Raw genomic sequence first — 26,266 nt, 5'->3', positions numbered from 1 at the left:
CTTAATATTTTGTCCTTAGTTTGCTTATATTCTTCTGTCCCACTTATGTGACTCATTAGTAGGATTCCTGTATTTCAGCTGTTTAGTTGAGTCTTCCATTATAAAGATCTTGTGTTTCCATATAAGTGATAATTTTTATGTTCTGTTAGCCACCCATCGAGATCAGACTGTCATGTGGATCTCTCTGACAATGCAAACCAGCAAATGTTGTTAGCTAAAGTGGCATTTTGCAAGGGCAGACAAGCTTACAAACTGATGGCTTTTCCAGAACATGAGGTCTAGAGGTAATTAATTTCACCAGTGAAATCTCTACTTTAATCATAGAAGTCACCTGGATTATGTACACAGCCCTGTCAATGTCCACTTCTGGGAGAAGTCACATTTTGCCTTTTCTGAGAGGTACCCCTATATGATTGTGCTTTTTACATTTATTTGGGGGTTCTGAAATCCATGACCTTGACCCAGAATCTCAAAGAGCAAAAATTTCCCTCTACCTGGTCCCTCAACACTTATTCTTGCCCAGAAGAACTCGAGATCTTGATGACTCTGACAGCATCCTCCAGCATACTTTTTGGTAGTTGTACTCAGAAGAGAAGGAGGTTAGGAATATGGGCTTGGTCTTACCATCAGACCAGAATCCAAAGTTAACTTTAAGTAAACCATTTCTACCTGTCGTTCAACTTTTTATTTGCTGCTTCATGCAAATAACGTTTTTTAACGTTACAATAGAGCACCATTAGTTATTAGGTAGAAAGGTCACTAATAAATTTGTATTATCTGTTCAATAAGGCAGTCACTCTTCTATGCAACCATTTGTATTAAAGATTCTCTAGGTGAATTTTAAAATATTTTAAAGGACTTGTATATTAGCATGCTAGAGGTATTGGATAAGTGAACTTGTAGGTAACCAAAGTTTAATTGGATTCTGTAGCTTTGCCAATTTTGATTATCCTTTCCTTCAAATGTATTTATACATTTTCTTAGCCTCTTACATGAAATATATTGATTATGAAATGACTGTTTACTTGAAGATCGAGTTGTTTTATTATGGTAGTAAATTTTGGGGTTATTTGCTACATAGTAGACACTGTTGTAAGTGCCTTATATATGTTAAAATTAATTCTTCATAGTCCTCTAAAGGTAAGTAATTTTACTATATCCATCACGCATTGAGCAAACTAAAGTGAGGTTTAGTAGCCTGCCTAGGTGACATAGATACTGTGTACCCAAATCACTTTGCTCATCATGGAATTCTAGGCAGTGAATCCTGTTTCAGAGTTTCAACCTCTGAATAATTCTTTTTATTGCCTTTGACTATAAGCATAATTGTTTCATCCTACCAGCTATTGTGGATTAAGCTGAATCTAGGTGATACTTTATGGCACTTTGTTTTACAAAAAATCATGATAGTATGTGTAGGAAAGGATATGCAGTTGTTCAGCCTGTTGAACTGTACTGGGTAACTTCTTTTTTCTGCAAATTAAGCCAAAGCCGTGTAATTTTCTTACTGCCTCATTTCCACACCCAGTCTACATTCCCACCAACAGTGTGGGAATGTTGCTTGATCATTGTGTGCCCTGACGTGTGAGTTATATCCAAAATCCAATTTCTTCTTCAAAAGAAACAGTCACTTCCTTACCAAGTTACACATCAAAATGAAATTTTACTGAGACTGTTTATATTAATAGAGTGTGGGAAAGATAATCCTTCTACCATTTTAGAAAATTGGATTTGGAAGAATTTTCTTTGAATATTTGAAGTAGAATGTTATCTTTATAGACATGACACCAGACTGTTATTATCTTCAAAGTGTTCAACAATTAATAGATAATCAGTCACAAGGAGCATTAAAGTGAATTTTAAGTACCGTCTCATTTCTAGGACTCTATCTAATAATTGGCAGCACAATATATTTAGGCATAATGTATAAGTATTTTTTGTTGCAACTATGATAGGGGAAGAAACCTTAGCTTTTTTTTTTTTTTTTTTTTTTGGTTTTGCATTCCCATCTAAGCACCATAAAGTTATCGCCTATCTCAGTCTATTTTGTTCCCTTTGTTCTTATTGCCATTATCTTACTACAGGCCTTTTATCTTTTCTAGATTGCTTAGAATGCAAAAACTTTTAGCTATGTTTTTCCTCAACTTGAAATGAATCTTAATTTTATGCATAGCTATTTCTAAATCACAGTTCTTTATTCCTATTTTCTTTCCAGTGGTTTCCCATTGTATATAAAATATTTGCTAACTGCTTAGACTAGTATTCAGGGCCTCTGATCTGGCCCCAAATAACCATTCCATCTGTTTCCAAGTACTATCATTAATATTCCTTTTAACACTCAGAAAATTGGAAGTATGGTCTCTTCTGCTAAAACATGAAAGTTACTGTCACAAGTTTAAAATGTAAATTACTTGTGAATAAGGTAAAGTTTAATTTCCCTGATTAATGTGTGTTTAAATTAGACTTAATTTTTGTTTTATTGTGTTTTTTCCTCCTAGCATCTTAATGCATTTGATTACCAAATGATAGGTTAAAAGAGTATTCTAATGCAATTGATGCAACATAGCGAGATGTGGAAGAATGGAGTCCTATACATAGTAGCCATTCATCTCATTTTTTTTTTTTTTCAATCTTGTTGTGACCAAACTTTATTTTGGGAGTGATTATTGTGCAATTCTGACGGATTTCTTTGGATCTCTGTTGGATCGCTGAAATTTTGCTTTTGTCTCTATAACTTGACATCCTTAACTTTTCCTTAAGTTATAGCTAGTTTTTGTCAGGATTCTTACTTTTCACATTATTTAATTTTTATGTTTGCTTATTAGTGATTCAGAACAACCATTTTTTTTGTCATTTTATGTTTTGAGCTGGGCTTGGTCAGTCTGGTCTCGCTTGCTGTCCCTGAATTGACTATAGTCATATAATAGCTCCACTAGTGCTGATGGGTCAACATACTCTCAGTCGCATATCTGGTAGTTCTCTGTTTTCACTGTAACTTCATACTCCAGTAGGCTTGATGAAGCTTTTATATATGATGGTAGCAGCTTTTCAAGAGAGCTTAAGTTTCTGCTATAAGTCCAACTGTTATAGGACAGGGAGAGGGGCAGCCCAAACCCCGCAAACCTGCCTATTCTAAATGGGTTCTGCCATCCGCCGCATCAACACAAAACACATGGGACTTTAATGGGAAGGAACTTTAATAAAACTAGGAAACAATACAGGTAAGGCAAAGAGTCTAGTTTCTAAATGAAGCACCCAAAGTTACCCGTCCCCTCGTGGGTAAAAGTCCATCCAAATGGGATTGGCCCAGAGCAAGGCCCCAAGGCCTGCCACAAGTCTAAAGCATCTTCCAGTGGGGACCCACAGAAAAGGGTCACAAACAACCGGACAAGCCCGGAAGGAAAAGAGCAAAATCAACATCAAGATAAAAGCTGCCATTGTCACCTCCCCACGGGTCTCACCCACATCTGTGTCACCCAGTCCACGACCAAAAGACAAGCGTAGTTTCTTCACGTGTCTCTAGGCTCCATGCGCCTCCTCCAGGTCTCCTGGCTCCATCCTGCTTCCTTCCTCAGTCTCTTCTTCTGCTTCTCCTCTTCCTGCTCAGCTCCACCCTCCCTTGGGTGGGGCAGGGAACCTCCCCCTTTCCTGGGGACCACCCTGTTACAATCCCCCCTTTTAATTTTTATTCCACCATATCTATGGTGGCACAGATCTCAGGGTGTAGTCTTAGGAGACAGTCTTTTTTCAGGGTTCCAATGTGTGTAAGAGAAGCAACAATTAGTCAGCAGCATTGTCCATGAATGTCCCGTATGACAGTTTCATTACTTAAAAATAGTCCATTATCCAAGCCAAAAGAAAAAAAATTTGGAGCATTGGCTAAAACAAGATAGCAAATACATCAAAATCACAGGGAAAAAATGTTAAAATGGTTCAACTTATGCAAAAACGAATTCTCTCAACCTTGATCCCAAACTTTTAACAGCAAAGCAAAAGTTTGCAAACTAAATCTACTTTTAAACCATTTTTCCTATTTTTGCATAAAATCACAGGGTAGAAATAACTAACAGCAATTTTAGCTGGCTTTGTTGAAATATTCCATACAGGATCAGAGCGAACCGGTGGCATCCAGTCGATGTATGCTTCAGGTATAAAGTTGGTCTCATCAGACTCCACCTGGGCTTTCCTCTTCTCGAGGGTACCAGGGCATTTTCGTTGGCCGGGTTCCAGTCCTGCCAATGGAGGCAAGCTTCCTCACCTTCTTTGGAGGTCTCTGGAACCCTACAACCAAGGGAAACAGGTTCTCCTCTTCTTGGTTCAGCTCTTTTTCAACTTTCTGGAAGAACTCCACACAAAGCCACACAATCAAACTCACGTCCAATATTTGTTAAAACAGACAAAATCCCTATGGAAGTTATGCAAAAACAGACTCTGAAATAAGTAGCAAAAATTACTACCACTATTTGTATGCTGTGTTGGTATCAAGGGGAGAGAAAATGTGACAAGTTAGCTTTGCTGGAAAAAAATTACAACCTTTCTGCAGATCCTGGTTACTCAAAACAAAACAAAACAAAACAAAAATTTCGTGGATTCAGGACAGAATGCATAAAAAAAAAATTTCCAGTATTATGTCAAAGAAACCTTAGTAAATGTCAGGTGTATTTCCAGGTCTATTCAGTCCTTTGTAGGAAAGTTTTTTACTCTCAACAGTTCCATCAATAGGAATCTGTTAAGACCTATTCTCCCTATATTTCCGGAAACAATTTCTGTAGGTGTGAAACAATTGAATTATACAATATTACAAGGTGACAATCACCATTGACAATTTACATACATACCAGATACTACTGTTAACATCTTGTACATACCAAAGTTTTACCATTTTCCCAAGTGACAATGCTTCCCTTTCAGTTTTACTTCATTAGGTAAAAGCCAAATAGAACAAATTCATGTAATGCTTTCCCAGGAGGGAAAGGAGAAACTTCGTGGAGTGTCTCAGGAGCTCTACTGAGGTTCCACAAAATTTCCTTGCATCAGTCAAATGACAGGCCACCAAATTTGTACTTGAATTTAGATTTCTGGGAAGCTTTGCCATAAATATCAGAAAAGTAACAGAAACAACAATATTCAATCTCTATGAAGGCACCAGCTTAGTTCAGTAGCACAATGTTGACAATCAAACCATAACCTTTTGTTTTTCTCATAACTGGAGACTTTTTTTTTTCAATGTCTATGGGCACCATGTATACCAATTTGTCAATCACTGGAGGTCAAGACAGTTAGACACAAGGACATACAGACATACAACATATAGACAAAGACAGTTTGTTTTTTTTTAGTTATGCCACGTAGAATATGTTATGTAACTGCAGTTTTTCTCCATAGGCTCAGAAAAAAAATGTCTAAGTCCAAAAAAAAATGTGGAGTGTTGCTGGCAGAAAAATTTCCAGTTGTCATCCTGCAAACCTAAGACTTTGGAAATAGGAAGGAAAAGTTTTATTAATCACAAGAGTTACATGACCTTGTTTATCAACTTAGGGTTTTCAGTGTTGAAGACTTTTTATTAGAAGTCAATCCTGGGGTATTCTGTACAACAACTGAAAGAATAAAAGTAAGTTAACTTTTAAGCAAAAGGAGTCATCTCTTGTTAGCCACCAAGCAGGCACTCCGTGGGTTTCCTGGAATAGAACCTGAAAAAGCAAAATCAAAATATCAGTAATTAACTTTTAATTAAAAGGAGTCATCTCCTTACTTCTGTTAGCCACTCTGGGACAGAAGCTGAAAGAGCAGATTCAACATCAAAGCATGGATTACACCTCTCCCACACTAGGGAGGGACAACAACAACACAGGTATGAAAACCTGGTACAGTTACATGATGCACCCTAAAGAGTGCTTTCCATAACAGACCTTCCTCAGTAGGAAGCAGAAACTTAGAATCTTGTCTTACACCAGCAATTGAACAAATCCAGTATTCAAAATGGCAAACATGCCCAAAACAAATTGTGTAGACAAAACTCACAGCAGCAAATCCTTTCAGACTCAGACAAAATCTTGTTAATTTTTCTGATCCAGATTTTGCAAAAATTCAAGTTATCTCCAAGAATCCATCAAGGATACCAGCGATTACCAGTTACTGCTTAAGGCTACTCTTTCCTTAAGACCCAGGCATACATTTGCTAATTAAAACACCACTGCTCCACAGTTGGCTTGCAAAACCCCATGGACACAGGGCAGGAAGTAGTCAAAGACAAAGCAACATATTAATGAAGAACCATTATTGCCTTTAGAAATGCTAATGAGACAGCAGAGATTACAAAAAGAAAGAAAAAAAAAAGTTCCAAAGTCCTAGCAACAAGAAGAAAACACCAAGTGGCCTCAGACGCCATCTTTGATCTGGCCACATGGTCCTACGTACTGCCTAATCTTTTGAGTAAAACTGGCACAGAACAATTTCCACAAAATCAAATGTCTTAGCAAGTCACTACAAACAAATTACATACAGACACACAGATCTTCACAAAGCCCAAGCCAGTTTTTCAACAGCAAATCGACATATGAAACAAACACATCGGAGAAACCAAAAATCACATTTGTGCTTATGGTAGCCAGTGCCATAGGGAAGCCCAATTTCCCCATGGGGCTGACTAACCACGGATGGCTCTGTCCTAAATCACGTTGGGCGCCAAATCTGTTATAGGACAGGGAGAGGGGCAGCCCAAACCCCGCAAACCTGCCTATTCTAAATGGGTTCTGCCATCCGCCGCATCAACACAAAACACATGGGACTTTAATGGGAAGGAACTTTAATAAAACTAGGAAACAATACAGGTAAGGCAAAGAGTCTAGTTTCTAAATGAAGCACCCAAAGTTACCCGTCCCCTCGTGGGTAAAAGTCCATCCAAATGGGATTGGCCCAGAGCAAGGCCCCAAGGCCTGCCACAAGTCTAAAGCATCTTCCAGTGGGGACCCACAGAAAAGGGTCACAAACAACCGGACAAGCCCGGAAGGAAAAGAGCAAAATCAACATCAAGATAAAAGCTGCCATTGTCACCTCCCCACGGGTCTCACCCACATCTGTGTCACCCAGTCCACGACCAAAAGACAAGCGTAGTTTCTTCACGTGTCTCTAGGCTCCATGCGCCTCCTCCAGGTCTCCTGGCTCCATCCTGCTTCCTTCCTCAGTCTCTTCTTCTGCTTCTCCTCTTCCTGCTCAGCTCCACCCTCCCTTGGGTGGGGCAGGGAACCTCCCCCTTTCCTGGGGACCACCCTGTTACACAACTATCACTTTCATCCTTTCCCCTAAGGTACAATTGATATACAATAAACACATATTTGAATAGTATACAATTTGATGTTTTGAAACCTTTGCTGTAATCAATCATCCCCACAGATTTCCTTTTACACTTTTGTAATCCTTCACCCCTTTGCCATGACCCACCTCTCTCCAAAACCAACCACTAATATGTTTTCTGTTATGCAGATTAGTTTACATTTTCTAAAGTTTTATATGAATGGAATCATACAATATGTGCTCTTATATTTTCTGATTTCTTTCAGCATAAATCTTTGGAAATTCATATGTTGTCATGACTCAGTAGTTCATTCTGAGGAGTATTCAATCTAATGGACAATTAGTTTATCCATTCAGCTATTCATGCACATTTGAGTTTACACTTTTTGTTATTCTAAACAAAATTGCTATGAACATGTGTGTACATATATGGGTATATATTTCCTTTACTCTTGGGTAAATACCTAAGAGTGGATTCATAAGGTAGGATGTGTCTTTAATGTTTTAAGGAAATGATAAACTTTTTTCAAAGTCATGCCACTTGATGTTCCTACCAGAAGTATATAGAAGTTCTCATTCCTCTTTGCCAACAGATGACGTGTATGTCTATTTATTTATGGGTGCTTTATTGCCTTTATTAGTCTTTTCTCAAAATGAATGAAAAAAATTCTTTAAAAGTAGTTTGAAAGCTCCTATGGTATTTTTCCCTCTTGCAACATCTGTTTCTCTTATAGTGCAAATTAGTGTTACCTAATTTATATATTGATTGAGTTACCTGACAGCATATAAATTAAGTGCAACGCACCATCTTCACTGTCTGGAACATACAAATAGTTACAACTCAATATAAGAAGGAATGGAAACTAGCCATCTGTAAAGTAATAGGCATATATGCTATCAGCAGAGATTTGTGTGACTTAACACTCAATTTCTAGCCAGTGTTTGTTTATCCTGAATCAGTCTCCCAGACTAGAACCATCTAGAACATTACTGAAATGATGGCTTAACTTTGTTTATTTTAATTTTCTATCAACTTTGTATTGTAACATTGGCTACCATTGTAGTGTTTGAAGTTCAGCTTTACTGCTAAGAGCCTATACATTGCAAAGTCAGGTTCTTTATCTTACCTCAAAGTTATGTAGTGAATCACCTTGAACAAATGCTGTAATGAATTAGGGAGTTTCTATATGTCAAAATCCTGGGTACATATTTTCTAGTGGAGTCCTCCTTTTAGTGATGCCAGTAACCACTGCCAAATACGTTTTTCAAGTATTTTATATATAAGGAGTCTCACAATGGATTACACCTGCATTCTGATTAATGACAGTAGTGCTAAAAAGTATAATTTTTGGCTCATTCCAAAATCAAACTCAGAAAATTTCACTCACTTTATATCCAACCACTTTTCTTTAAATTGAGAATTTTCTTAGATGACCAAAGTTTTTCTTAGACATTCTGTATTCACAGTTGTTTCACTGGAGTCTGCTGCCTTATATTTTACTGTACCCAGCACAGAACAGCTTATGGGAATATTTAGTATGTATCTAATTTACTCATAATAACACTAACACTTTTTGTTACATATTGGCTTACATATTATCCTAACCCCCCCCCCCAATAATAACTAGGTAATAAGTAGCTCTGATCATCCATCTTCATTGTGACTAGACTAAAAGGAGTATATACTTTATAAGGTAACTAAAAATAATGCAGAGTGCCTCATTATAAAACAAAGATGCCCAGTTACCTTGACTAAGGTAAATTATAAATCGATTATGCAATAGCTTTTTTTTTTTTTTTCATAAAGGAATCTGCAGCTACCAAAAACCTATTTGGCCCCCAAATCTTTATGAACCTATTCCAGAAGAACTCATTACACTTTTTTCCATTAAGTCATCAAATTCATCATATTTAATTGGCAGCTGCTGTATTCAAGGAGAGACTATCAGTTTTACAAACCATCTTAATTGCAGTAGAACACACACTACTGTTTGAAATAACTTGAAAACAAGTTTGCGGTATTTTTTTCATATGGAAAGCTTCAGTTTCCCTTTTGTTTCAAGAAGCAGCCAAACTCTCACTAAATATTTTATCTAAATTAATATATCTTATCCTACAGAGTATATTTATATCCAGTCTCTAAGACCGCATTATACCATATAAATTCCAGATGTACATCATTAAAAACCAACACATGGGGCCTCCCCGGTGGCGCAGCGGTTGAGCGCTGGGGTGCGAAGCTGCCCGCGGCCTCTGCGGCGCCGGTTCGATCGCTGGCTGCTCCCCGGCCACCTGAGGAGGGTCCCACATGGCGCGCAGACCTCTCCTGCCGCCCGCTGCTCCCCTCAGCAGTGTACTTCGGTCCTTCTGCCTGCTCTGCTCCCTGCTCTGGCTCTGGTGAATTCTCTCACCCTCCCGCGCTTCTGACTGTACCCAGTGCATGTATAAACAAAACAAACAAACCAGCAAACAAATAAATAAAGCATGCTCTATAAAAAAAAAACAAACAAACAAAAAAAAAAACAAAAAACCAACACATGTATGTAGTACATTAAGTTTAAAACTAAAAGTGGATTTTTATCCTTGGCATTTCATAGGATTGTCCCTTTTTACCTGATTTACCCTCCTACCTCCCTTCCCTTCTAATAACCATTAATTGGTCTTAAAATCTAAAAGTTTATTTTTGTTTTATTTAGTTCATCTGTTTGTTTTTTCTGTGTACCACATGAGTGAAATTAAGATGTTTTGTCTTTCTCCATAGTATGTCTTTTTAATTTTAGCCCTTCTCTGTGTGTGTATTGGTATCTTGTAGTTTTAATTTGCCTTTTTAAATGACTGTTGATATTGAATATCTGTAATCATTTTACTTATTTTAACTTTGTAATATATTTTGAAATTACAGATTTAGTTTTCCCACTTTGGTCTTTGTTTTTACTATTGTAGGACCTTTTATTTCCATATGAAAAACCACTTATGCCGCTTTTCTTCCAGTCTCAACAGTGTGGAAAATCAAGGCTCAGGTGCTAAACAGAATGCCATTTAAAAAAAGAAATGAATTTGTAATATAGCAGCCTCTCATCTAGAGAGGTGAATAACGATCCATCACTGGACTCAAAACTGGTTTTCTTTTACCAACCTTTACCTAAACCCAAGCATGCATGCATTCATTGGGTTAGCATCTGCACAGTGTGGTGTTTCCTTTTAAATTTTAGTCCCTAATTGGCATAAAGGTCATGATGTCTGTGAAACATTGAAATCCATTTTTCTTTTCATTCCGTGTTCTCTACATTAGAGCACTTTTAAATTTCACATGGGAGATTAGAATGATGATCTCTGAAATCTTACCCTTTTTCTTTTTTGTATACCAGTATGTAGAACTAAAGTTTAGGAGTACTGAAAAGTTTATAGCTTAAAAAAATATGTGGCTTTGCTGGAGAAGTTTCTTTGGGTATTGCTTTAAGTGAAAACAAAGTCTGTAATGGAAAGATATTTGAAACCTTGAATAATTTTTAAAAACTTTCTTTGCTTTTTGGACAAAAGCCCACATGCCTCTAAAAATTATAAGAATTCAATATTAGTATAAAATAGCTTGGTCATTTGCTATTTCACTATAGTGCCTGGAATGTTTGGTAGGAATAGCTAAGTGTACTGCGTTTTATATTAATGTAATTGTAAATTAGTTGTTTGAGCTTCGCAAGTTATGGATATGTTCCCTGATCATATATTGGCACTGTTTTTTACAACTTACATTAACTGTGAACTATTGATCTAACTACCTATGAAATATTTTCTAATCTATAAAACCTTTTGTGAGTTATGTTAAGCAATATGGGTTATGTTAAAATCTTTTTTATGTGCATAATTTGACTCTCTAAGAGAGGGTTTTTTAAATGAAAGTCTTTTCAAAGTAATAAGAGATGTAAAATTCAGAGTCAGGCTTTTAGTCATAGTCTACTATGACTAAATTTATGTTAAATATAATTTAATTTACGTTAAATAAATTTTTTATCTTTCAGACAGCAAATGGCTACATTCTGTTTTTCCATATTACCTCTACAAGAGGGGACAAGTACCTTTATGAACCGGTATATCCCAAGTGAGTTTGTTATCTTTCATTCTTTTAATATTTGATTTGCATACTTTATATTCACAAAACATAACTTTTGTATTGTCTGAAGTGATTTTCAAAAAAGCTAGGCCAGCATATCCAAAACAGTGTTTTAAGACTTATCAAATCTCTGAACTATCATTGCTTGAATAAATAATTGTGTAATTAAGCCTGGGAATTTGAATGAAAAGACTGTATCCCTTCTTGTGTATTCAGAATTATTATTAATATAATCTTTATTTGACATTCTCCAGTCTTCATTGGGTGGGAAATAAGAGCTCATGAGGGAAAGGGGTAAAATGTCAGTAAGGTACAGACTTATTTACATGTTGATTTTTTTATATACATTGAAAAAAATATGTGCCCAAACAGTGGTTTAGACTTGAGAGGACCCGGACTTTTGATCTGTAAACTGTTGTTCTGTGTTGTTTTTTCCCTTATTTTGGTTTTACTTTTGAAAAAGAATGACAATTATTGAAGAAAGTTTTGAAATAAAGACATAATTTTAAGGCACAGCATCTTTTTATAAAAGTCATCAAGTTATTAAAGCTGGATGAAAATACAATTAAATTTTTATCACATATTAGATGGTGGAAGATAGCCAGAGTTTATTAGGCATATAAAAAACTGAAGTGAGAGCTCCCTGGTGGCGCAAGGGGTTAAGCACCGCACTATGAAGCAATCCGCATCCTCAGCAGCACGAGTTCCATCCCCGGCCTGCCAGGGAGAAACCCACATGGTGCGGCAGACCTCTCCTGTCTCACTTGCTGCTCCCCTTAGCAGTGTCCTTGTGGTCAATCTGCCTGTCCTGTTCCCCACTCTGTCTCTGGTGAATCCTCTCACCTCCCTGTACCTCTGGCCTGTACCCCAGCTGTTGTATGCATAAATAAACAAATCTTTAAAAAAAATTGAAGTGAAACTAAATTTCATTAGATAAAAGTAAAAATTTCTGAAAAATAAAAGGCAAAAAGGGCAAGTAATAAATTCAGGGAAAATGTTTGCAATAGGTAGGACTAAGATTTACTGTTTTTACATAAAAGTCATAAATTGCTAGAGACACAAAAATTTCAAAAAACAAGTAAGTAAAAAATTTCAGGAAAATATAACTAATCAACAGCAAGAAACATATTAACTAGTAATTCAAATAAAACAAAGCAAAATTATTTAAAAATTGACAACTTTCCATATATAGAAATACTTATGTTTTTTTGTTAATTACTAAGTGTTGTTAGTGCTATTACTCTGTAATAAAATGTGTTCATTTTTGATAGTAAATGCAAAGGTATAAAAAAAGGAAATTCTTTTTTTAACTATAGTACATTCTCCTTAAATATTCAGTCATGAATTATAATGTCTCCAAAAATTCATAAAGTTAAAACTTGACCATATTATAATGCCAAGTGAACAAACAAGTTACAAAATTATATATGTAATATTACAACTTTGTAAAACAAAACAAAATCATGTAAAGAAAAGGTAGAACAATATCATTTAGTATATGTAAATTACTGTAATATGTATATTATATCTAAGTATTACTGGAATGATTATATTTCAGTAAAATTTTGAAGATAATTTCTCCATTTGAATAAGTAGATTTATAGTAATTTTTCAGCTTCTTTCAACTATTAAATTCCCCAAAATTTCTAATATGCATATATGACATTTAATGTGGTTTAAAAAACAATGTGTTTGAAAATCATCCATGATTTTAAAAAATTGCATTGTGAAAATTTGTTTAAGTACCATTTGTCAGTATACTTGCGGGGATACACGCTGGGAAAGGATAGCATAATAGGCCATACAGAGTGTAGGATACATGCTTTTTGTCATAGATTTTTAAGTAACTATCTAGATTTTCTCAGTGCTCTAACCACTTGGTTTTTTTCAGTAAATACAGTATTGAGTTTTGGAAATTTTCAGTAAAGTACAGAAATTCTTTTGATGATGGAATCAGTTTGGTTATTTTTTAATAAAATCATTAAAGATAAAAACCCTTTGGCATATGTGTTGTACTATATAAAATGCTGTGGATATTGTGATGAAAAGTTGTATATTTAAAAATCTTAAGGGGCCTCCCCAGTGGCTCAGCGGTTGAGTGCTGGGTTGCGAAGCTGCCCGCAGCCTCTGCAGCGCCGGTTCGATCCCTGGCTGCTCCCCAGCCACCGGAGGAGGGTCCCACATGGCATGCAGACCTCTCCTGCCGCCCGCTGCTCCCCTCAGCAGTGTACCTCGGTCCTTCTGCCTGCTCTGCTCCCCACTCTGGCTCTGGTGAATTCTCTCACCCTCCCGCGCTTCTGACTGTACCCAGTGCTTGTATGTATAAATAAATAAATAAATCTTTAAAAAAAATCTTAAATTCAGTTTTGTGAGTAATCTAAAACTCATCCTTTTCATTCTCAGTGGTTATTTTATGAGCCTTCTGAAGAACTGTGTAGTCAGTATTAAAGATTTCATTTCCTTGTGCACTTTGAACTGCTGTATCTAGCCTCATTTTGTTGCATGGTTTGGACATGCTCCTTCTATAAATAAAAAGCAATAGTCAAAATCACTTGAACTTAAAATGGATTAATTTGTACTGCTATAGTTGGGCAGGGTAAGGGAATAACATCTTGAAACAGTTATTTCCGCTTACTAACATGTTTACATATTTTCATAGTGTTTTGGAATAGTATTTTGAGGCTCACTTTTTGTGTTCTAAGAGACATTATGAAAATGGTTTCTTTCTTACCTCCTGACTCTAAGACTCCAAGGACACCATTTAACTTAGTATTGATAGTTCTGACAGTGCTTCACTGTCTGTGTTTGTATACGTTAGGCTAAAGAACTAAAAGAGCTCTTTTTTGTTTGATTTTTTACTTTAGGCATTTTTCCACTGTTAAAGATTTCAGATTGCAATTTGTGAGTGATAAAATACGTATTGCCTTACAGCAGCATAAATGGTGGTCAAAGTGATAAGCTTTGGCATCAGATAAACCTGGAATTGAATTTCAGCTTTGCTGCTTTCAGAAGTACGACTTCTATCAAATTATTTTATAACTCCCAGACTTCAGTTTTCTCATCTGTAGAATGAGATAATGGTGATTATTTCATAGGATTAAATGTGATTATGTAATTGTGCCTAGCTTATAGGAAAAATAATAAAGGATAACTGCTGTTATTGGTAATATATATTTCTTTCACTAAATTTCTACTTAATTTTTAATAGTTTAAATGAATATATAAATCAATTTTATATACTATATGAATTATCCTTGTGTTACTTATATAAACAAATATATGTGGGATTTTATGTATGCCTTGGTAACATTAAACAAAATATCTGAAGCAGATTAGAGTCAGCCTGTTATGAATTTGTATGCTGGGCTATTTTCTAGTTGGGTTATTCTGTCTAGTAAGTTTCTGAGTTTTTCTGTAGAATCTGTTTGTAAAATGAGAATAAAAATATTTTCTTAAAGTGTTTGGAGATTATGAGTTTAAAATTGTATTTTTTAAAGATTTATTTATTTATGCAAGAACCAGGGTACAGGCCAGATGCGCGGGAGGGTGAGAGGATTCACCAGAAACAGAGCAGGGAACAGAATAGGCAAACTGATGAAATACACTGCTGAAGGGAGCAGCGGGCAAGACAGGAAGAGGTCTGCCGCACCATGTGGGACCCTTGCTGGCTGGCCGGGATTGAACCGGCACTGCAGAGGCTGTGGACAGCTTCACAGTGCCGCACTCAACTGCCTGCGCCACCAGGGGAGGCCCAGTTCAGAATTTTAAAGCCTGGAAAAATAGTGGTTCACATAGGGATTTTTAGTAAAAACAATGTATAGTATATCATCGTTATCCATGCCATTTGTAAACACGGTGTTCAAGACATGGTTTTAAGCACTTTTTCAAACTAATTTTAATGCCTGTAGCAGCCTTTGAGGTAGTTAGGTACAATTACTAGGGTTTATATATAAATGTAGTTCCAAAGTCTGTGCTTTCACCAGTACTATATTTCTCAACCTGTTTATGCCCACGTAGCCATCTACTACTTTGGAATTTATTTGGGAAGTAAAGAATTTGAAAACGGGGGAAAATTATTTGGAGTGGCTTATGATAGCCCTGAAGAATAGTGGCAGCATAATTGAAGCTAGTAGTTGGTCACCCTCTTTTCAATTATAGAAATACTATTGTCCTTTTTTTCCTCTCCTCTAAATCTTATGACTTCATCACATGAGTTTTTCTAGAGCATCTCAACTTCCCTGTATTATGTGACAGCATCTTAACCTTACACTGCATATCAATTTTCCATTATGCTGCATCTAAGAACAGGTCAGATGTCCCCAAGCTTTCATAGTTTCCACTTAGCATTGTTTCCAGCATCCTTCCTGTTGATGTTAGCAGCCATATTAAATGACGCTATGCTTCAAAAGTCATTTATCCTTTGATTAATGAATTTTTTTCTTTCATCTTTTGTTTTCAAATTCCATTCTGATTAAAATATTCCTTTATGGTAGTTACACAGATCAGTGGACAGACTAATGTATTGATGGTAGTCTTTTCTTTCATGTCTTGAAACTTGTGATACTAATGAAGGGAATTGCACTAGGAATAAAAAATTTGTGTTTAGTTTTATAGTATGCTTATGTTTAAATTTGAAATTTAAATGAGATTGTAAATTGCAATGCATTTAATTTCAGCGTAACAAAATATCAACAAATATATGACATCATAATATATACTTATTTTATTTTATTTTATTATTATTATTTTTTTAATAAATTTTATTGTTATATTCCCCATACAATTGCAGCCCCCCCATTCTGACCCCAATCCCTCCCCTCCCGCCCCCGCCCCCCTAAAAGTGTCTCTGGTTCATAGTTTTTTGTTGATTTTGATTTTCACTTTCTTATATTCATTTTCCTGGTCCCTTATTTAAGTTTTCTAGATTCCTGCTATGAGTGAGACCATCCGGTATTTTTCTTTTTCTTTTTGGCTTATTTCGCTGAGCATGATCCCTTCCAGCGCCATCCATGTTGCTGCATGTGTTTATCTTTTTTGAATGCTGAGTAATATTCCATGGTATATATGTACCACATCTTCTTGATCCAGTCATCTATTTTTGGGCATTTGGGTTGTTTCCAAAGCTTAGCTATTGTAAACAGTGCTGCTATAAACATAGGGGTGCAGGTGTTGTTTGGAATTGATGTTTCTGTGTCCTTTGGGTAAATAGCTAGGAGTGGAATTGCTGGATCATATGGAAGCTCTATGTTTAGTAGGTCCAGAAATCTCCACACAGCTCTCCACAGTGGTTGGACCAGTTTGCACTCCCACCAACAGTGCAGAAGAGTTCCTTTTTCTCCACACCCTCGCCAACATTTGTTGTTGCTAGTTTTTTTAATATGTGCCATTCTCACTGGTGTAAGATGGTATCTCATGGTAGTTTTGATTTGCATTTCCCTGATGACAAGTGATGTTGAACATTTTTTCATATGCCTGTTGGCCATTTGCATTTCCTCTTCAGAGAAGTTTCTTTTTAGCTCTTCTGCCCATTTTTTGACTGGATTATTTTCTTTGTTGTTGTTGAGTCTCATCAGCTCTTTGCAGATTTTTGTGATCAGTCCTTTATCATTAGTGTTGTGTGCAAAAATGTTCTCCCAGTCGGTGGGGTTTCTCTTTGTTTTTGTTATTGTCTCTTTTGCTGTGCAGAAGCTCTTTAATTTGATGTAGTCCCAGCTGTTTATCTTTGCCTTCACTATCACTGCTTTGGGTGATGTGTCTGTAAAGATGTCTTTGATGTGCAAATCATGTAGTGTTTTGCCTATATTTCCTTCTATATATTTTATGGTTTCAGGTCTTATGTCTAGTTCTTTAATCCATTTTGAGTTGATTTTTGTGTATGGTGTGAGGTAGTGGTCAAGCTTCATTCTTTTGCATGTAGTGACCCAGTTTTCCCAGCACCATTTATTGAACAAACTTTCTTTGCTCCAATGCATAGTCTTTGCTCCTTTGTCAAAGATTAGTTGACCATAAATATGTGGGTTTATTTCTGGATTTTCTATTCGATTCCATTGGTCTGTATGTCTGTTCTTGTTCCAATACCATGCAGTTTTGATGATTATGGCTTTGTAGTATAGTTTGAAGTCTGGGAGTGTGATGCCTCCATTCCCTTCTTTTTTTTTCAGTAGAGCTTTGGCTATTCGGGGTTTTTTGTGATTCCATATGAATTTCATCAATAATTGTTCTATTTCTTTGAAGAATGACATTGAAATTTTGATTGGAATAGCATTGAATCTGTATATTGCTTTTGGAAGGATGGCCATTTTAATAATGTTTATTCTTCCAATCCATGAGCAGGGGATGTCTCTCCATTTCTTTGTGTCTTCTTCTATTTCTTTTTTTTTTTTTTTTTATAGAGGCATGCTTTATTTATTTGTTTGCTGGTTTGTTTGTTTGTTTTTGTTTACACATGCACTGGATACAGTCAGAAGCGCTGGAGGGTGAGAGAATTCACCAGAGCCAGAGCGGGGAGCAGAGCAGGCAGAAGGACTGAAGTACACTGCTGAGGGGAGCAGCGGGCGGCAGGAGAGGTCTGCACGCCATGTGGGACCCTCCTCCGTGACCGGGGAGCAGCCGGGGATCGAACCGGCGCCGCAGAGGCCGCGGGCAGCTTCGCAACCCAGTGCTCAACCGCTGCGCCACCGGGGAGGCCCTTCTTCTATTTCTTTTAACAGTGTTTTATAGTTTTCTTTGTATAGGTCCTTTACCTCTTTTGTTAGATTTATTCCCAAATATTTGATTTTTTTTTGTTTCAATAACAAAAGGGATGGTCTTTTTGATTTCTTCTTCTTCAGATTTATTGTTTGTGTATAGGAAGGCTACTGACTTTTGCGTGTTGATTTTGTATCCTGCCACTTTACTGAACTGATTGATGAGTTGAATTAGCTTTTCTGTGGAGTTTTTGGGGTTCTCTATGTATAATATCATATCGTCTGCAAATAGTGATAGTTTGACTTCTTTTCCTATTTGGATTCCTTGGATGTCTTTCTCTTGTCTTATTGCCCTGGCTAGGACTTCCAGTATTATATTGAAAAGCAGTGGTGAGAGTGGACATCCTTGTCTTGTTCCAGATCTTAATGGAATTGCTTTCAGCTTTTCACCATTGAGAATGATACTGGCTGTTGGCTTGTCATAGACGGCCTTTATGATGTTGAGGTATGTTCCTTGTATCCCAAGAATTTCAAGGGCTTTTATCATGAATGGGTGTTGCGCTTTGTCGAAAGCTTTCTCGGCATCTATTGATATTATCATATGGTTTTTATATTTCTTTTTGTTGATGTGTTGGATAACGTTGATTGATTTTCGGATGTTAAACCATCCTTGTGTCCCTGGAATGAATCCTACTTGGTCGTGGTGAATTATCTTATGGATACATTGTTGGATTCTGATAGCTAAAATTTTATTGAGGATTTTTGCATCAGTGTTCATTAGGGAGATTGGCCTGTAGTTTTCCTTTTTTGTGTTGTCCTTGTTCGGTTTTGGTATTAGTGTAATGTTGGCTTCATAAAACGTGTTTGGTATTGTCCCTTCCTTCTCAATTTTTTGGAAGAGTTTGTGAAGGATAGGCACTAATTCGTCTCTGAATGTTTGGTAGAATTTATTTGTAAATCCATCAGGACCTGGGCTTTTGTTTTTGGGGAGGTTTTTGATTACCATTTCAATTTCGCTAATTGTAATTGGTCTGTATAGGTGTTCTATTTCTTCTTTATCTAGCTTTGGGTGATTGTAGAGTTGTAGGAATTTGTCCATCTCCTCTAGATTGTTAAACTTGTTTCCATATAACTGTTCATAGTAGTTACTGATTATTCTTTTGATTTCTGCTGTGTCCGTTGTGATTTCTCCTCTTTCATTGATGATCCTGTTTATTTGTGCTTTCTCCCTTTTTTCCTTTGTGAGCCTGGCTAGGGGTTTGTCTATTTTATTGATTTTTTCAAAGAACCAGCTCTTGGTTTCATTGATCTTTTGGATTGTTTTTTTAGTTTCAATTTCATTTATTTCTGCTTTGGTTTTTATTATTTCTTTTCTTCTACTGGTATTGGGTTTTTTTTGTTGTTCTTTTTCTAGATCTTTGAGCTTCGAGATTAGGTTGTTTCTTTGAGTTCTTTCTTGTTTCTTGATGTGAGCTTCTATTGCTATATATTTTCCTCTTATTACTGCTTTTGCTGCATCCCATACATTTAGGATATTGGTGTCCTCCTTGTCGTTCAATTCAAAAAATTTTTTAATTTCTTCTTTGATCTCCTCATTAGTCCAATGGTCTTCCAGTAGTGTGGTTTTTAATCTCCATGAGGTAGGAAAGTTCCTTGCCCTCTTTTTATGGTTTATTTCTAGTTTGATGCCTTCATGGTGAGAAAAGATGGTTGATATGATTTCAATCTTGGTGTATCTGTTGATGTTTGTCTTGTGCCCCAGTATGTGATCGATCCTGGAGAATGATCTGTGTGCGCTTGAGAAAAATGTGTACTCCGTTTTTTTGGGGTTTAGTGTTCTATAGATGTCTGTTAAGCCCAATTGCTCTAGGTCCTTATTTAGAGCTTTGGTTTCTTTACTTATTTTTTGTCTTGTTGATCTATCCATTGTTGATAGTGGTGTGTTGAAGTCTCCCACTACGTATGTGTTTTCTCCGATGTCTGTTTTCAGAGAGGACAACAGTTGTCTGATATATTTTGGTGCTCCTTCGTTTGGTGAGTATATGTTAATGAGTGTTATTTCTTCTTGAAGTATTGTCCCCTTGATCATAATGTAGTGACCATTGGGGTCTCTTTTTATCTCTTTGAGTTTGAAATCTGTTTTATCTGATATAAGTATAGCTGTTCCTGCTTTCTTTTTCGGTCCATTTGCTTGTAGGATTGTTTTCCATCCTTTAACTTTGAGCCTATTTTTATCTTTTGTAGCTAAATGTGTTTCCTGGAGACAGCAAAAGGTTGGGTTTTGTTTCTTAATCCAAGCTGCAACTCTGTGTCTTTTTATTGAAGAGTTTAGTCCATTTACATTTAGAGTTAATATTGATATGTTAACATCTGTATTTGCCCTTGTGTTTGTCTTTCCTTTGATTTTATTTATTTATTCTTTTAATAACTTTTTTTTTGGCCTTCTTTCATTGTTATTCGTCCCTCTGAGGTTCTGGCTTTAGGACTCCTTGTAGTATTTTTTGGAGTGGGGGTTTAGTTGCAATGAAATTCCGGAGTTTCTGTTTGTCTGGGAAGGTCCATATTCTTTCTTCAAAGAGGAAGGAGAGCTTTGCGGGATAGAGTATTCTTGGTTGGCATCTGTTTTCTTGGAGTCTGTTGACTATGTCCCTCCACTCTCTCCTTGCCCGTAGTGTTTCTTCGGAGAAGTCTGATGTCAGCCTGATTAGTTTTCCTTTGAATGTTATCTGTTTCTTCCCTCTTGCCAGCTTCATTATTTTTTCCTTGTCCTGGATTCTTGGGAGCTTTACTATTATGTGTCTTGCTGTATTTTTCCTTTCGTCGTGGAAGTTTGGTGTTCTTCTTGCTTCTTGTATATCAATTTTCAGCTCCTTCTTCACATTTGGGAAGTTCTCTTCAATTATCTCTTTGAATATTTTCTCTGTTCCTACATCTCTCTCCTCTCCTTCTGGTATTCCTATAACTCTTATATTTCCTTTTCTCATGGAGTCAGATAGTTCCCGAAGTCTTTCCTCGTTCTTTTTCCTTCGTACTTCTCTTTCCTTTTCTGTTTTGGTTCTTTTTATTTCTGTGTCTTCAAGATTACTTATTCGTTCTTCCATTTCATCTATTCTGCTTTCATTGCTTTTCCCAGAATTCTTTAGTTCTTCCATTAATTCTTTGATCTCCTGCATTTCTTTTACTTCCCTCTTTAGGGACTCAATTTCTTTCTTCTGACCATTGTTTTCCCTCTCTAGGGACTCAATTGCATTCTTCTGATCGTTGATTATTTTTCCCTTATCATTGTTTTCCTTTATGACTTCTGTCAGTTTTTTAATCACGGCAATTTTAAATTCTCTTTCTGGAAGGCTCAGAAATTCTTCCAAGTTATTGTCTTTGCAATCTGGGGGCTGGCTTTCTTTTTGTGGTGTGCTTTTTCTCTGGAGAGTTGCTAGGTTGCGTGTGGTTCTTCTCCTCCCTACTGTCTGTTTTCTAATTTGCCGTATGTGTTGGGACACTGTGTTGTTGGGACTGGCCGGCATCTTGGGTGGGCTTCTCTGCTCCCCTCTGGTTCCTCCAGGAGTCATCGGGCGGCCGGGGCTGTGTGCTGGTGCTGGTCTCCTCCTGGGGGGCGGGGCTCTCTTTAATGGCGCCTGGAGCTCACCTCCGCGGCGGATCCTGCAGGGTTCTCCACAGCTCCCGTTCACGGGGTGTGGTGGCTGAAATAGTTCCTTTCCACTCACATTCCCACTTGCTGCGTCCGTTTTTCTTGTTGGCCGTTGTGGTTTGTTGTTTCCCTCCTCTCTGCTGGTCGGAGAGTGCCGCCTCTGTGGGCGGGGGAGGGGAGCAGGGTTCTGCGCTTCCCTCCCTTCTGGTCCTCTTTTATGGCCACTTTCTTCTTCGGGCAGTTTGCTGGAGTCGTCCGTTTATCTTCCGTGTCCCAGTTCTCACTGGGACCTGCCGCTTTTCCTCCCTATTAACTTTTTTTAATGGGAGATCTTACTCGCAGAGTCTCCTCGCCGCCATGTTGCTCCGCCCCTCCCATAATATATACTTTATTGAAAGCAATAGAATTTTTTCCTTACTTTTTCCTTATTCTGTCTACTTATACTGTTAATCACTTTTTTGGGGTCAAATATCAGCATTATTGAGACTGTAATAAAAAAGCGAGGCTGTAATTAAAAAAACCATTGTGCTAAAATTCAATACATTCCATTATCAAATATTAAAGATATGTTCCCTTAACTGAAAAAAAAATTCTATAATAGCAACAAATTTATTAGATTATGAGACATTTACTAGCCTACTGTTAAGAGAATTTGTGCTAGGTAGGAGGAAGAGAAAACTAAGCAATTTCTGTTCTTAATGTAACTCACCCTTTTAAAAACCCTGCAAGGTTAGGGAACAAACATTTATAAAATTATATCAAATTTAGAGAGACTAATCAGTCTGAATTAGTTACAGATAGGAAAGTTTTCATCAACATTTTCTTTTTGCTAATGAGTTTTGAGTGTTAGTCTTCTGGAGAGTAAGCTTTAACTGCTTTCTATCCTTAAGGCTCTGTGGATTCAGAAAGTTATTTCTAATAATATAACTTGATCTGAATTTAGTTAATGAACAAAGTATGTTAGTTTTCACATTTTATTCCCTTTGATCTCAAAATGTTTAGTGTGTAGTTTAATTTTCTTGTGTGTGTATGGATATATGTATCATAATGTACATGTGTGACTTTTTTTTTAAGATTTATTTATACAAGAACCGGGGTATAGGCCAGATGCGCTGGAGGGTGAGAGGATTCACCAGAGACAGAGCGGGGAGCAGAACAGGCAGACTGATGAAATACACTGCTGAGGGGAGCAGTGGGCGAGACAGGAGAAGTTTGCCGCACCATGTGGGACCCTCGCCGGCCATGTGTGACTTTTAGCTGTTGAACTTTGTCTATTTTATGTACCCATTAGATTATCATAATTGCATTAGCACTTATTAATAACATTACTATTGGATAAATTCTAGCTGGTGAAAATGTCTTCCCTGTTGGCCACACTTTTCAGGCTGGCACCTGAATTCAAAGAATGATAAAAGGGTTCAAAACAACCTGCCCAATTCAGAGAGCCTCATATATTGTTTATATCAGAGTTAAGGCTGACTGTGATAATTTAAACAAAATACTTAAAAATTATTAAATATAAAAGGCCTAGTGATAAGGGTGCTACGTCTTTTAGAAAATTCTTCTGAAAAAATGTTTTTGTCCTATCACATGTTTAATGAATTTTGTCAAGCTCCAGGAATATTGTAAATGCTGGGAATGTAGCAGTGCAAAACAAAACAAAACACTAAAAGACAAAAAAAATACCAACTCTATTCATAGAGCTTGCATTTTTCTAGAAGACAGTGATAAAGTGGTAAAATGCATTATAAATTAGGTGATAAATTCTGTGGAGAAAATTAAAGCAGGAAAAGGGAATGGGGAGTGGAGGTACACTTCAAAGAATGGTCAGGGTCTTCACTGAGACATTTAACAAGATATCAAAAGAAATGAAGAAATGAAACGTTTATTTCCATGGGGAGATTAAGCAGGTAAGAAATACGATATTAATCAGAAGTTATCTTAAGATGATATTATGGTGAGTAACTTTTAAGTCCTATAAAATAGCGTGTAGTTGTAAAGGCAAAAAAGAAAATTTTTACTAAATGTGAACATGGGAAATTACATTCTGAATTTTAAGTGATTCTGGAAAGCCAATAATTAATTTCCTTTTTTGGTAAATGGCACTGCCATTTAATTCAGTTTTTGTTCTTCCTGCTTAATAGCGCCAGTAACTAGTCTGTAGTAATTCTAGTGTATTCAGTCTTCTATACAACCTATGTATTATACCTTATATGTATTCCTCATTTCCTTCTGTCTAATTTGGGTTTTGACACTTTTCTCCTGCATTATGTCTTTTTAATTCATCATTTACAAGCTTACCCTAAATGATTTTTCTAACATAAAATTTATTTGCCATTTCCCTACATAAAATTTTTTGATGGTATTCCTTAGCTTTTAGAGTGAATCATGTTTTCTTTTTTGTGTGCATTTGTTCTATTTTATTCATTTGAAAAATGTAGTTAATGCTATCTACTTCATAAAAATGTCATTCGTTTTAAGTTAGTACAATAAAATACTTTATAGTACTTAAAACAATGCTGTAGTTTCCCGTAAGATTTTTTTCTAAGTTCTCATCTGTTCTGCATGTTTTCCCTGACTTTCACTATTCAGTATATATGTAGTTGAGGTCCAGAACTGTTTCTTTAATGCAGTACCATTTTCTTAAACTTTAGGCTCAACTTTCCCTGTAAGTTCATCATGTCTAACTCATTTTCTCTCTACCAAGCCAAACATGCCTGTATCTATTGTGCTCTCACTTGTCTTATTAGGGACCTTCATGGCCTCCTCTTTCTGTGCTTACTCATTTCCTTTAGTCTTTTTCTTCTACATACTAAAATTTGTATTTTGCATTGATACCAGATTTACTTTTTAAAATAGAGATTTGGTGATGTTCTTTGTTGTTGATTTTTTTTTTAAACTGTTAGTTCTACCCTAATTCATATCAGCACTTGAACCTTAAAGATAGAAAAGCATTAGCATTATACTTTAGTTCTTTCTGTACCATTATTTCAGAAAGATGCTATCAATAACTTTTATTTCTGCTTTTTTATTATAAAATATGTATAATATCAACACAACATACATTTTTTAAGTCTGCTGTTCACTAGGATTAAACACATTCCAGTGTTGTGTTGCCATCACCATCATCCATCTCCATAACTTTTAATCTTGTAAAACTAACTGTATATTCAATTAATTTCTTCTTCTCTTTCCAGTAGCTAGCTAGCCTGTATCCTGTATTTGAAAAACTCCTTCACCCCAACCCCTGGCAATATATTTGAATTACTATTCAAATATATCTTTGCGGGCCTCCCCGGTGGCACAGCAGTTGAGCGCTGGGTTGTGAAGCTGCCTGCAGCCTCTGCAGTGCCGGTTCGATCCCCGGCTGCCTCGATCCCCAGCTGCTGGGCGAGGGTCCCACATGGCGTGCAGACCTCTTCTGCTGCTCGCTGCTCCCCTCAGCAGTGTACTTCGCCAGTCTGCCTGTTCTGTTCCCCACTCTGGCTCTGGTGAATTCTCTCACCTTCCCGTGCTTCTGACTGTTCCCAGTGCTTAGATAAATAAATAAATCTTTAAAAAAAAAATATCTTTGCGATTTTGGCCACTCTACTTCATTTTAGCATTTAAGTGAAATCATAGTGTTCAAGTTTTTGTGATTGGCTCAGTCACTTATAATGTCCTCATGTTTCATCCATTTTGTAGCACATCAGACTTTCTTTCCTTATGGCTGAATAATATTCCATTGTACGTATATACCATGTCTTAACCATTCATCCGTTGATGGACATTGGGTTCCTTCTGTATTTTATCTATCGTGAATAATGCTGCTGTGAAAATAGGTATTTGACTATTTCTTTGATACCCTGGTTTCAATTCCTTTAGGTCTATACCTCAAAGTAGAATTGCTGTATCATTTCATATTTCTATTTCTAATATTTTGAGGAGCTATGATACTGTCTTCTCCAGCAACTTTACCATTTCAGTACCAGCAAAATTATGCAAGATTCCTAATTACTTCAGTTCTTTTCAATACTTGTTATTTTCTGCTCTATTAATGTAAGTTTTCATCCTAGTGGGCATGCAGTAATCTTATTTTAGTTTGAATTGCATCTACCTAATGAGTCATGACACTGGGTATCTTCTCATGTACTTATTGACCCACCATTTGTCTATCTTTAGAGAAATGTCTGTTTAGGCTTTGAATGAGGTAGGCTTTTTTTTTTTTTTAATGTTTTAGGAGTCCTCTATAGATTCAGGATATTAATACCATATTTCATAAACTTTGGTCATCCTCCTTCCCCACAAAATAGTTTAAGAGCTATAATTCCCACCACCAATTTACCTGTGCACTATCACCATAATCCCTCCCCTGTTTTGATCCCTCTCCCTCCCCTGCAGAATGTCTGATTTATAGTTGCCTGTTAATTGTTTTTTAATTTATTATTTTTTTCCTGATCCTTTATTTGGTTCCCCGATATTCCTCCTATAAGTGAAACCATCCAGTATTTTTCTTTTTCCGTCTGACCTATGTCACTGAGCATAATCCCTTCT

The 26,266-nt window shown here is 36.5% G+C and overlaps 1 protein-coding gene across 4 annotated transcripts in view; it reads left to right on the top strand.

Moving 5' to 3' along the window:
• RIC1 (RIC1 homolog, RAB6A GEF complex partner 1) overlaps positions 1 to 26,266 on the top strand; it is a gene marked incomplete at both ends in the record, with an annotated part of 111,561 nt that overhangs the window by 25,885 nt on the left and 59,410 nt on the right. For all 4 annotated transcript variants that reach the window (XM_084239022.1, XM_084239021.1, XM_084239020.1 and 1 more), the window contains one exon: positions 11,310 to 11,389. In XM_084239022.1, the coding sequence (XP_084095148.1) occupies positions 11,310 to 11,389 (80 nt within the window). The remainder of the gene's footprint in view (positions 1 to 11,309; positions 11,390 to 26,266) is intronic.

The sequence above is a fragment of the Talpa europaea genome, assembly GCF_964194135.1.
Source record: "Talpa europaea genome assembly, chromosome: 7".
Lineage (NCBI taxonomy): Eukaryota > Metazoa > Chordata > Mammalia > Eulipotyphla > Talpidae > Talpa > Talpa europaea.
Note: the sequence above shows the minus strand (reverse complement) of the source record. Positions and strands in the feature narration are given on the sequence as shown.